Source organism: Buteo buteo, chromosome 23 (genome assembly GCF_964188355.1).
Source record: "Buteo buteo chromosome 23, bButBut1.hap1.1, whole genome shotgun sequence".
Classification (NCBI taxonomy): domain Eukaryota; kingdom Metazoa; phylum Chordata; class Aves; order Accipitriformes; family Accipitridae; genus Buteo; species Buteo buteo.
The window spans coordinates 18,567,851-18,580,938 of NC_134193.1; the positions used below are offsets into that span (position 1 = coordinate 18,567,851).

General features: G+C 40.4%; 1 protein-coding gene across 9 annotated transcripts in view; it reads right to left on the bottom strand.

The window, feature by feature from the left end:
- Window positions 1-10,239, bottom strand: part of SETX (senataxin) — a 40,302-nt gene extending 30,063 nt beyond the window's left edge. For 6 of the 9 annotated variants that reach the window (XR_012654114.1, XR_012654115.1, XR_012654116.1 and 3 more), the window contains exons 1-9: window positions 10,156-10,239; window positions 9,192-9,383; window positions 8,170-8,350; window positions 6,594-6,804; window positions 6,286-6,395; window positions 3,404-3,623; window positions 2,982-3,101; window positions 1,785-1,956; window positions 197-287 (exon numbers count right to left, since the gene is read on the bottom strand). Coding sequence is in view for 6 of the 9 variants with exons in the window: in XM_075055461.1 (XP_074911562.1) it covers window positions 197-287; window positions 1,785-1,956; window positions 2,982-3,101; window positions 3,404-3,623; window positions 6,286-6,395; window positions 6,594-6,804; window positions 8,170-8,349 (1,104 nt within the window). In the remaining 3 variants the exon portion in view is untranslated. Of the gene's footprint in view, window positions 1-196; window positions 288-1,784; window positions 1,957-2,981; window positions 3,102-3,403; window positions 3,624-6,285; window positions 6,396-6,593; window positions 6,805-8,169; window positions 8,351-9,191; window positions 9,384-9,671; window positions 10,021-10,155 lie in introns of those variants that run through there. The other 3 variants (XM_075055460.1, XM_075055462.1, XM_075055463.1) reach the window with 3 other exon arrangements.
- Between the last annotated feature and the right edge of the window lie 2,849 nt (window positions 10,240-13,088).

Consider the following 13,088-nt stretch of genomic DNA (forward strand, 5'->3'; position numbering starts at 1 on the left):
AAACAAGAAGTGACCAGACTGCCTGCTATTTAAAGGCACACAATAGTGACATAAATTATTTCATATTTTTTCTTTCCATTACTAGTGGAAACATAGTATCTTCCCCTTTGTACTTTATATATGGTTTAAACTGACAGTGTCATTCAGTCATCAGAATTCAAAGAACAGGGAAATAAATTTATTTATTTTTTAATACCTTTTGAGGCTTTTCTGTGTTATAATTATACACAATCTGACTGCAAGTAACCATGTCATCATTGTAGTCTGACTCCGGTTCAGATTTTGTCCTAAAAAGAAATACAAATCATTATAGACTCCACACAACTAACTTAAACTGTAAGAAAGCCAGCTGGTCAAGACACAGATCTCACTTTTCAGATGCTGACCATGTGACTATTAGAACTTGTCAGTGATAAAACATACCTATGAAAAGATAGCATATTTATAATTGTAGAGCTTGTTCTATCCTGCTCATAAGAGGTGGGGGAAGCGACTGCCTCAGGAAAAAGAGCTTTCTGCTAAGCCATGGATTTGACTACCTAGAACAAACACCCACAAGAATTCCATTTTCTTTGAATTTTCTATGCATAAATGCAGTTCAATCATGGCTACGTACTCATAAACTTCGTATGCAACTATTTGAACACAACATTCAAAGAGCTTGTTTAATCAAAGAAAATCTCCTTTAATATGCCTTCCTCAGCCATCTATAACATTCCATATATACGTATCTGTAGCTATCTATAACATTATAGACTATGCATGTATAAAAACACTGAACATTTAAGACATTGCCACTCAATGTTGATTCAAAATATATCCCGGGAAAACAGTAGACAACTGGTATGGTTATCCAGGTACTGTTTTCCACCAACTTTTTAAAATTATGCACAATTTCAGTTTTCCAAAACAGGATGTGTCCCTGAAGTCTTGGGACCTGGATTCTTACAGAAATCCTCAAAAGGGACAGCATGCCAAAAGATGGAGTTCAAGTGTACGTAACAAAATTCTGTACCCATAGAAGCTATTTCTAGACTTCCTAGCAGTGTACTAACCAACCACTTCCGCACTGAATAAATACTTTACCTAATTAACTTTCTGTTCAATATTGCCAATGTTGTCACTCAGAAGCGATTCAAAAAATCCATTTTATCTTAGGATGTAACTATATGAAGACAAAACCTTTCAAAAGAGTATCTGATGCCTGCTATGTGTTCTAAAGCATTTCCTTTCAGCAGTTCACTATGTTATCCAATCTATTAAAGGACAGTTGCATGATTCTCACACACAGCACCATTAAGTAAATCTAATCTTGAGAAATATTTAAGACTTAACCCAAGCTGAAAGTAAACTCAAATCAGTTGTCATCTGGAACTACAATAAAATCTAAAACTATGTCATCCACTGACAATTTGGGAATTCCCATAATTTTACCAGGAGTCTCAGACATGGCAATCTTCATTAAACTTAAGTGCAAGTTGGTTATAGCACTAAATGTGCACTAAACAGCAGCCTTCCTGATTCAGGAAAAAAATCCTGAAAAGCGTAACAGGCTTCATGATAGTCAGAAAGAAGTGAGCATGTGTTTTTTGGAAGAACCTCACAATTTTAGGGGACCCCCTTCATCTTTTCATTGCTCGAATTTGGCAACATCTGATTTTCTTCCCTGCCATCTCCCCCCCCAACACAAGTTAAGGCAGTACTGACAAGAAAACCAAGACCAAGCTACCACGCTACCTGGTATTAAAATCATAAAACTGTTCTAGTCTCTTAATAAAACTGACCTCTTAAAGCTACTGCGTATATTTTTTATTTCATTGTTGTAGCTCACACTGTTGATAATGGTTTGAAAGGCTTGGACAGGATCAATAAGCTGACCCCATACTTTAGATCCGAGCTGATCCAAAATAACCATGAAACAATGCAGCGCTGGCCAGAAGGGGTCAGTAGAATCATCTGAAACATAACAGTAATATTGGGGAGAGTTGAAATGCAAGAGTCCTGTACATTCTTAGACTAAGCTGAAGTTGAAAGTAGTTGGTTTTCATCGATTTTTCTTAAACACCGATATAAAGATACGTATTCTAGTAAGTTGCAACTATACTTTTTAACCCAGAAAAAGGATTAAAAAAAAGATAAGCTCACTTACATGTACAGACACTGCACCCTATGCAGTCTTAAATCAACAGGAACCTGGATAACTATTACTAATATTCCCCAACTTTATGAAACTGGTTCTTCCACACTGATATTTGTAGATATGTTCTAAGAAGTGGGTACAGCTTACATGGCTATAACAATTTGTACTTCAAATTTAAGCTAGAAGCAGTTGGTTTTCCTTCAAGTGTATTCTTCCTTCTTCATGTAAGATAATATCATACCCTCAATAAACATACGAAGCTTATAAAGACCTAGTCATTTAAGAGGCAGCCCTGGTCTTGAGCTCATGTGCCATTCCCGGGCTATGCCGTGGCACGTGGCCTCCAAGAATGGCGCAAGGGCTACTGGTCTAAACTCTAAAGTCTAAATTTCCAGCTGCAAAAGGGGTTCCCTTAAACAGATGGACAGAAGAGTCATGTTTTAAGCAAGTTGTGGCAATTCAGAAGTTGTTTATTTTAGGACTCAGAATTCAAACTTCATGCCACAGTGAAATGCACATTCCCATACATTACCTGTACATTAAAGGAAAACAACATGGTAGAAATTATAGATTTGTCCTCTCAAAACCTCTAAGCCAGCCTTACGCAAAGCACTGCCATCCCTTTTCCACTTAAGAGTTTGTCTGAATGTCATTTTTCAGTAATTGTCAGTATTGCCCAAATATTGTGCAGTATTGGCCAACTTCCAGAAGAGAAATAAGCCTCAGTTAAAAATCACCTCAGCATTACACTACTAAGAATTTACTCAATTAAACAAAGAAGTTTGATAAAGATGAAAAATAGGCTATGAACTGTCTTAATCTCAGTATCAAAATTAGTTACCAGCTGTTTCTCTCTCCATGGTGTGAAGTATGGACTGCATGAAATCATTTTGTTTGTCTGGGCCCAGCAACAAGGAGTCCATAGCTTGTTCTTCCAACACTGTTAGCAACATACAAATCCCTACAAAAAAGAAAAAAAAAGGCAACCTGTCCATGTATTTGCAAAAATTTGTTCTGATTTTCACCAAATCAAGGATCATTTTCCAAATGTCATTACCAGTGTAACATTTGACCAAAGAGATGAGCAGCAACATGAAACTAGTTAAATACTACCTCGCTACTGCAGTTGGGCAACGTTCAATTCTCCCATCTGACATGCCCCAAAATAAACGGCAACTATGAAATAGTAGAGCTCTGCATTGAAAGAAGCGCTTACAAGATGAGAGAGACTACACATACAAATTCATTTCTGATCATACTCACCTAGCCAATAGTTCTTGTAGTTGGCAGTATCATATAAATGAGATGGCAGAAGGATGAGTTTACCCTTTTCAATCATCGAAAAGCTGTAAATATCTGGACTCTCAAAAAGACCCAACTCAATAACTTTGAACAAGCAAGTCAGCACTTCCTGTAAGTCATAGTAATCATCCCTGTCAACCTTCCCTAAATTCCTTGCTGTTAGTATAGCCCATCGACGAATCTAAGGATTGAAACAGAAAAGTTATATATTAATAAAAAGAACAAATAAAATCACAATGCTGTAAGATTAGGAATCATTGCTACTACAAATGGGACAAAAGTATATTTTTACTAAAGTAAGGTCTCATAATTGCAAGTAAGAGTTAATCTTTTTCCAAAATAACCTTAGAAACAGGCTTACTATACCCATGAGAAGATGTTGGTAACAAAGAAGTTAAAATTCAGGGTAATATATACAAATAAAACTCCTTGGGATTCGTGTGACAAGGGGTAGCATTTGATTTTGTACTTGCTTTATATTGTTTAAATGTTACTGACCAACATTTTCTAATTAGGTAACTGTGTACTATAACAACAGATGTTAAGCTGTGCTGTCAGCACAGGACACTTGTCATTTCTTGCCTTGGTGGAATCATTCTCTGACCTAGTGAGAAAACTTCAGAGTTTGAGCAAGTGTAAAGTACAATACTATTAACTCTTTTACTGTTTCTTAGGACAGCTTGAAATTTTGTACTCTGTGTTAGTGTTTAAGCCAGCCTGTCTTGTAAACAGTAGAGCCACAACCTGCCCATCAGCCACAGTAAATATAACCTAACTCTCCAAAGCTGCATCAAATGAGGTGGGAAACGATGTTATGAACTCACATTCTCCTGGTATAAACAAACAGCCCACCTGAGTTACAATTCAATACTCCTTTGAGACTCACACATCCAAATTCAAGTTACAGATAAACACACCACACAGGGGCTTTTCTAAGATCATGCAAAGAAATCACTCGATCTCCCTTTAGTATTAACATGGTGCATGAAACTAGGATTCACTGTTCCAGCAGGCCCTCCCAGTTGTAGCAGGGTGTATGTTCCCAAGTTCTCTGTATTATCACTATTTTTCAGTACTCTTCCCTATTACTGATAGCAGTTTCACTTCTAGGATGTGTATGTATAGTTTGAGGGAACAGCCTTCTTGCTGGATAATACACATCACCTTCGAAACAATGTAGAAAAGTAAGCACTCAGACACATCTGTACTGCTTTGAGAACCTCAGGTCTTTTTTGTAATCTCTCAACTAATTTTAACCAGCAAAAAAATAGAAGTGTTGATAACAACCACAGCTGCAAAGCCTCTCAACCCTTTCAACCTAGACACTTCCAGTATTCCAAAATTTCTCCTTTTGTTACTTTAAGAGATTGGATTCAAAGAGAGAGCAGTCTCTCCTATTGTTGAAGGATTTTCAGTCATGGGTTTCTCTACGTTTGCTTTATTAACAACTCAGAGTTAGGCCACCACCGCAGTGAATGGTGAATGATAACTCAAAGACGCCTTCTATATATACGATTTTACATAACTTTATGCAATCGATGTTTTGTCAAAATAAGTTCTTGGTGTTTTTTCCACAAACTCTCAGTTCTCTATTCTCCAGTGGTTTCAAAAGTCTAATATGTTTTCCTGTCTCGACTGATTCTTATTGTCTCATCTTGGTTCTTCTGAAGTTAGTGGTCACAGGTAGAAGGTCTCCAGTCACCACAGTTACTTATCTTCTTACACATCAAAGATCACCTTTGAATTTCTGAGAATCACTCAGATTGTTCTATTAATTCATACTTAGCCTATGCCTAGTCTAAAATAGCTAACCTTTCTGAAATTGCTTACTCTAAAGTTAATCACTTACTTTTGTCTATTCTTATGTCTTAGGTCTAAGATGTATGATCCTTTTTCTGTTGATTCAGCTTGACTGGGTTTTAAGCCAGCCATGGTGAGGGCTATACAAGGGACAAAAAAGCATATTGCTTTATAAGCAATATGCATATTGTTTTATAAGCATCTGCATTCTATTAATCACATCTAAAACAATCTCTAATCATTAGTTATATGTCTGATATGAATAGTCATAGGAACAATGACGCTTAAGGCCTAGTTCCCTTTACACCTATGTACACTAGCATGAGTGATACTAAGATCAGTTGACACTTCTAAATATCACAAAGAATGGAGCTCTCCTGTTTACACTTTCAAATGAGCTTTTGATCTCTGACTGTTCAATATTAAAATACCCTATATGGATTCAGACACAGGCCAAAAATACCCACAACTGCAGAGTTTCGAGTTGTCCCACCAGAGAATACACAAATCCATTAAAACACAATACTCCCTCCTTGTAATGACAAAATTCAGTGACAATTAAAGGGCATTTCAGAGCAATTACACTGCTGAGCATCTCTTCTTGCAAGCAACTACACCATTGTCACTTTTTCAGTTTTTAAGGTTGTGAATATTACTAAAATGTGAAAGCTTCTAGGGATGGCAAACAAACAGGGAAGGAGAAGGGGATTCATACGCTAAAATACAAACCCTGGACCACTTGAGAAAAATTCCATTTGGGAGTAAATTTACAGTTTGAACATCTGTAACGTTCACTGACTAAATGTAAACAGTAAAGTGATTCTAGAAGTTTTTTGTAAAAGAGTCATCTCCTTTCCTTCAGCAAGAGTAACTATATTCCTACTGAAATCTCATTTACGTACATACCATTAAAGAAAAATACAGAAAATCAAAACACTTGAAATTCTGAATACTACTGCTTTCATATTCTTGTCATTAAAAATAAGAATCTGTTCTGATGTTACTTAAAACTAAGTTTTAGTGGAACAGGAAAAGTAACATACCACTTCATTCGGGTGTACCAAAAAGAGATAAATTCCTGGATATTTCTCAAAGACCTGAAAGGAGCTGTGACCTTGTTCCATTCTACAGAGTACTTCTACACACAGCTCACCTAAAAGGACAAACACAGTTATAGTAAGGACTAATTTATATGCTCACAAAACAAAAAAAACTATTTGGTGTCAAAATAAATATAAAATATATATACACACACACTCTGATACTTCAGTTTAACTACTATTTGTTATTTTCACCTCCTTCAGCAGAAACAACACCATGCCCTTCCAACTGTATACAATAAGATACATACTGACTTTCTCATGCAGCAGCAGGTATGGATATTTCAGTATTTCTAGAAGGGGCACTCGCAGGTTATTCTCAAAATCTGGGCCCACATAACCAGACAGCTGTGTATCTCCATTCTCATCCACTATAAACAACTCATCATCTTCTCCAGTTTCTTCCCTCATGGATTTCTTGATGTGGGCAACAAGACGGGAGGTTTCCAACTCCCACAAGACCTATTCAGTGGGGGGAGAAAACAACTAATCAAAGTGTGTTTGTGAAGAAAGCAATTAAGTACATTTATTATCACATGCAGAAACCTTGACTAGACTTTCAAAACTTACAATTTCATTTTGAAAAGTTTATTTTCAAGCATGGTGTGAAACAAAGTTTTGACATGGAATTCAGATTGTGCGAATCACAACACACTCACTTCAGAGTTAAGATTATGAAGTAATTTTTAAAAGAGCAGTATTGAAACCAGAAGCATTTTTGTAATTCTGTTAAATATTCATAAACTGTTTCAATAATTATTTCAGGCCATAGGTCAGTCACAAAACTTTGTTCCACTGGCCAATATAAAGAAGTGGATGGTACAGAAAACCATCATGCTCAGGAAGATGGGAAAAGCAATTTTAAAATCTTGCCTTCTCACATATCTTGCAATGTGTTAGTGGAAGGGAGTGAATGTAAACAATGCAAACAGACTGACTGACTTGCTGAATACTTGTAGGGGATTCAGCTCACTTAACGTTACTCATCTAAAGTAACTGCTCCGAACCTCAATTAGAAACCAAAATTATTTCCTACAGTTAACAGACACAAAAAGGAACTTTCAGTAGTCCAGTCACCCCACTTATTTCCAATCTATACTCAGATGGGCTTGCCCTGCAGAAAAATCGAGCTGACTAATTTAAATAGCAACCTTTTAGACATGTGTATTATGATCAATTAGCTACAAATATTTATTTTACATACATGTACACATAAGGGAAAATAAGCTTTCCAAATACAAAATTGGATACTAATGAGGGAGAATTATAAAAGGTTCATAATAAAATAGTTTTTAAACTTTTTTGATTGCTTTTAATTGCACAATGTCACAGGTGTGCAAGATCAGATCTCTGAAATTCAAGCATAGTAGAAAACTACAAATGAAAAATGAAAGCAAACAAAAAGAGGAACAAACACAAAGCTGAACAGAAGCCAGAAGAAGGCAGGAAATACATTAAAGAAACACAGTTGTTAGTTTGTTTGGCAGGTGTTCTTTTTTTCAGATACCAAATCATCACAGCGTAAATAAAGTTCAAGCTATAATGTCTAGTCAGCAACTTCCCACTCCTGTTTTAGTTCTCACTAATTTGAATATATGCAAAACAAGAGAGTCTTGTAGTTCTACAATAAGCTCTTTGCAACTCAACATAAAAAAAGCAGACAGTTAAAAAGCAACATACCCTATTCCCAAAAACCAATAAAACACAACCCCTGCACAAACCAGCCCCCCTACACTGAGGCTGGACCACAGAAGCCTCTTCTGAAGTTTTCCTTCAGTTCCAAATCCGCCTGCTCAGTAATGGGCAGGAGGCAAATCTCTTAATTACCTCATGCAACCTTGGCAATTTTTCCCTTGCTTTGTGGTATTCAACCACACACTCCAGGCAGTAACAGAGATCATCATTGGATCCTTCAAGATCTTCCGGGGACAACCGTTTAGAAGCATAGCTCTTCAGGAACTCAGTGGTGTCAGAACCACTAGGTGTACACCATCGACATGTGCTCATTCTTTGGATGGAAAGAAGGAGGAATTAACAGAAGTCCAAAGACTGGAAGTGGCAAAATATTTCCTTTCAGCCACAATAGTACCTAATTTTCAAGTGTGATGAGTTTCAGGATTTATGTAACTCATTATCAGCATACATGCATGTGTTCTTGGATGTTCTTATATCATATAGGTGCATGCAATTAAACAAAGAAATACAGATTAAAGCATTAAATGAACATCACAGAAAAATGCCTACTGAATGGCAAACGTTAAAAGTAAAGCACTAAAAAGACATTTCAAATTACATCATTTGCAAACTACAAAACAACATGTGAGAATTCACTTTACATAAAAAAAAAAAAAAAACCACCAACCCTCATCCACACTTAACACACACTTTCCAGAGCTATAATGCTAAAGTTCATTGTATTGCTTTACTGGTATCTGTGGAATCTAGGTCTAAGGAGTACAAAGTTTAATTAGCTTTTTTTCTTAATCTCCTACTAAAATATATAGGTCAACAAATCCCTGTTGTCAAAAGCAAATGATACTTACACAGAACTTTCCTGTCTTCCTTATTATTATACTTTGTAAGCATCATAAAATTCTCACCAGATTGTTTTCTCTAAAAACAAAAGTCCTTCACTAAGCAGCCATACAATCATCTCAGATCCTCCTAGTCTGAAAAACTCAACAGAATACTGGAAAAGCATGAACACTTGAACTAACTATATAAGAGGAAAACCAGTAATTGCTTCTGTTATTTAGCATAACAAGAAACGCAAAAGGGAAATCTAGATAAAGCAAAACCATACACTTCTCATACATACACACAAAGAAAAAAACAGTTGTGGTATTTACCTTTGGAAAAGGAAGCTATTTGCTGTGCAGGTGTGCCAGGTCACATGGTGGGAAAGAGAACAGCGCTGCCCTGCAGCAAGGGAAGGGGGCTGACACCTTCAGCCATACATGCCCTCGAGTATAGCGCAGCAAAAGCAGTATCTTCAGTTAATCCAGCCCCTGGTAACCAAGCCTCAATGGTATTTCAAAGATCTAGAGCAAAACAGTAATACCGCAAATCGGTTCAATTCACACGTTATAGACTAAGAATTGCTTTGGCGTTTAGATTAACATACTCTACGTTAAACGCACGTTTACTGACGTGATAACTATGATTTGCAACTGAATCCCTTCTGTGATTCAAAGGCGGGCAACACAGTTATCTACCACCTGCTCTTCCCACAAAAGCTGTAAAAATTTATCTCCGGGCATTAAGCAAGGAAATTGTTGAAACAAACCTAGGCGGATACATAAGCCTCAGCTGCGGACAGAACCCTTTACCTGCAACACTCGGCTATCGATAGACTTTAACGGCTGCCCACTGATGAGTATCAACACCTGCTCACACAAACGCCGAAGCCGAGAGAGAGGGCGAAGGCCGTGTCTCCTCGGTCGCAGCCGCTCCCAGCTCCTCACCCCGGAGACACCCGGGCACTTCCCAGCACCTTCCCCGCGAGAGCCCCGGGCTCACCCGGCCGCGGCTGCTCGAAACGCCGCCTTCCCAGCAGCCCTACCCCGTTCCCAGCACCCAGGGAGGCCGCCCAGGGCGAGGAAGGCGCCGTTCCCTTCCCGCCAAGCCAGGGCCGGCCCAGAGGGGCAGCGCCTCCCCTGAGGCGGCGTGAGGGAGCGGGACCGAGACAAAGGAGAAACCCCAGAGGCAAACCGGCCTTCTCCGCGGTAGGCGGCAGGAAAAACCGGCGCGGGCACGGGAGTCGAGTCGAGGCGAGGCGAGGCCCGGCCCGGCCCGGCCCGGCCCGTCTCTCACCTCACGCCGCTGCCGCCGCCACGGGCCTCCCGTCCCGGCGACGCCGCCGGCCCACCCTCAGGCCGCGGCGCGCGCCCGCCCGCCCCCCCCTCCGCGCTTCCGGCCCACCGGCGGAAACGGACTCCAAGCCTTCTCCCTGCGGGCGGGGCCGCCTTCCTCGTGCGGCCTAAGCCCCGCCCCTTTGGGGGAGGGACCGCGCCTTAAAGGGGCAGCGACGAGGGGGGAGAGGAGGGGGCGAGTGCGACGGGGAAACTGAGGCACGCAGGGAGGAGGGGGGAGCTGCGCAGTGGCATAAACGTAAGCGGTGTCAGAGCCCCAAGGAGCGCAGCTAAGGGCGATGCCTCAAGGATAGAATTACCTAAGTACTAAAATAATAAAATCCCACCCCAAATCCACGATCAAACCAAGCGCAGGGAGCTCCCCAGCAGTCTGAAGGGAGAAGCTTCCTCACAGCCTATGATGCAACGGGAACCTCTCCCACGTACAGCTCAGTAGCCCCCACACCTCTTCGCCCACACCCCGAAACAGGCGGGAGAAGGTTTTGTCACCGCTCAGGCCTGCGCCCTGCACGTCGCCCGCAGAGACGGAAGCTGCTTCCACTTCACTTGTGGCCTGTGTTCCTGCCTCATCATCTACCGACCCTCCCGGTCACAGGGACAACGCCGTCCCCCAGCCTGGGGGGCTCTGCAGAATCAAACACAGATTATTTGCCTTTCTTCAACTCCTTGTTTTAGACTTTAGGGGAGGGGGGGGGGGGTGAAAAAGGCAAGCCCCTGTTTGATCTTCTGCTGCTGCCACCATAACACTCCTCAACTTTGAAGTGCTTCTCTGCTGCAAACACAACTCTTGTAACCCAGCTGTCTCCGTCTTTGATAATGCCACACAGCCGAGAATTTTTTTCTTTAACACCATTCGGGCCATTAACGCGCCAGGAAAATGCTTGAAGCGACATATCTGCTTGAATCACCGAAGTTTTTAGGGGACTCTCAGTGCTTTTTAGACTTGAAGGATCTGTCATGCTCTTATTTATAATGCAGCCTGATACACAAAGCTTTGTCAATGTTATTTCCCTCATCATTCTGCGGAGCCTGTTTTTTTTTTTTTAAACCTCTGCACAGAGTTTGCTCTGTTTTCAGTAATATTCAAATACCTACATGAAACAACTGACTCACCCACCTGCACTCCCATGCACCTTTATAAGATGATGGCAAAGGGAAAAGCTGCGTCCTTATGCCCTCCTAAGTGCCGTTATTCAGCAAATGGGAAAAGATTGGGTACTCCTCCTCCAAACAATTTGCCCACGTGCAGATTACAAACACCACATCACCCAACAAGATGGGGTTAGGGAGCTGTTTCCTCACCCTCTTCCCAGGGCTGCGGGGAGGAGGGACACAGCCTCTCCCTTTTTCCCTGCGCGGCAGAGGTCAGGTCTGTTTTTGCCAAAGCAGCTAGCGTAGTGTTGGCTCCGAGTTCCTGCCCTGGCTTATTCATGTTACTTTGCAGAGAAACTGCTTTTAACAAGTATCACCAAGAGTCTTCCTTGAGAAGTTTCTTGTGACAGATACCCTTGACGCCTAGTTGTACTTTGGTTCGGGCTCATGCCCTGTGGTGAACCTGCAAGCTGGAAAGCTCCTGGCTCATGTACAAGGAAGTGAAGGTGCCTCTGAAAAGTATTTCAAAAGGCAGTTTTGGAAGCCCAAAAATGCAAGATAACTGAAGTACAGAACAAGATACCAGGGCTAAAATGAAGCCATCTATCTTGTCTATACTATTGACTAGCAGCCAGCTACTTTGCTCTGTAAATATTACCATCGGGATGGGCCCAATGTGAGCTCTCCCTGAATTGCAGCTGGAAATGCATGCCAGGGGACTCTCCCCTTGAGCAGGGATGCTTCTCATGGTTTCAGATTCCTTACCTGAGACAAAGATCCTTTCTTGCCCAAGGCGGAGAGAGCCTTTATGACAAATCCTCAGTAAATGACTGATAGCATGCTGAATTAATACTAATGAAACATTACTAATCCATGTAGCTACTCAATATTTATTACTATAAACTTTGTACAGATAATTCCATTGCACATAAAATACTGTCCAAGTCTGAGACTAAGATTGGACCTAGCTGCACCTAGGCTCCATCTGGAGTTTAGAAAGGAAGGGGTTCCACTCTAAACCTCGTGACTCAACAGGAGAATCTTCCTTACCCTTTGCATCTCCAGTCTCTCTGTGAATCATCCTAACTCAGTTCTAACTCAATTTTCCTTTGTGTGTTTCTTCCATGCAGTAATTAATAAGGTGAACCTTGCCATCAAACTTACTGAACCTCGGTAAACCACTGTTAAACTTTGTTAAATTCCATCGAATTTATTGAACTCTGTCAAATTATTATTTTACCTCAATAAAACATATTGCTGCTTCTGTATTTTGAGTGAGGTGCATTCCACTCATCCATGAGTTTCCCTTTAAAGCAAAGGATAAAATAAATCTCTTCATGGAGGTAGAAGTTTATCTCTGGGATATCTACTCTACAAACTCTACAGCAATGCAATCATTTGTGCTCTAGCCTGCAGAAAATTCAGAGGATCTTCATCTTCCAGGAAAAAAACAAAAAAAACCAAACTTGAAAAACACAAACCACTTAGATTCAAAAATTCAAGTTCTTCAGCTTTTAACCTTCAAACCCATAAGGCAACAGAAGCAGGTCAAAGACCTAAGTGCAAGGGAGCTGGTACTCATTTCCTTCCCCCCACCTGATTTCATCTCTTGGCTGGAAAACTTACCCTTATACCGGTGGCTGATCTCATAGGGTGTCCTGCCTGTCTCACAAAAATTACTTTTTTTTTTTTCTATCTTCAGAGACACTAGAGCCAGACACAGTTAAATATGGCAAGTTATCATTTAACATCCTTCGCTATAAATCACAGTCCAGAAGAACC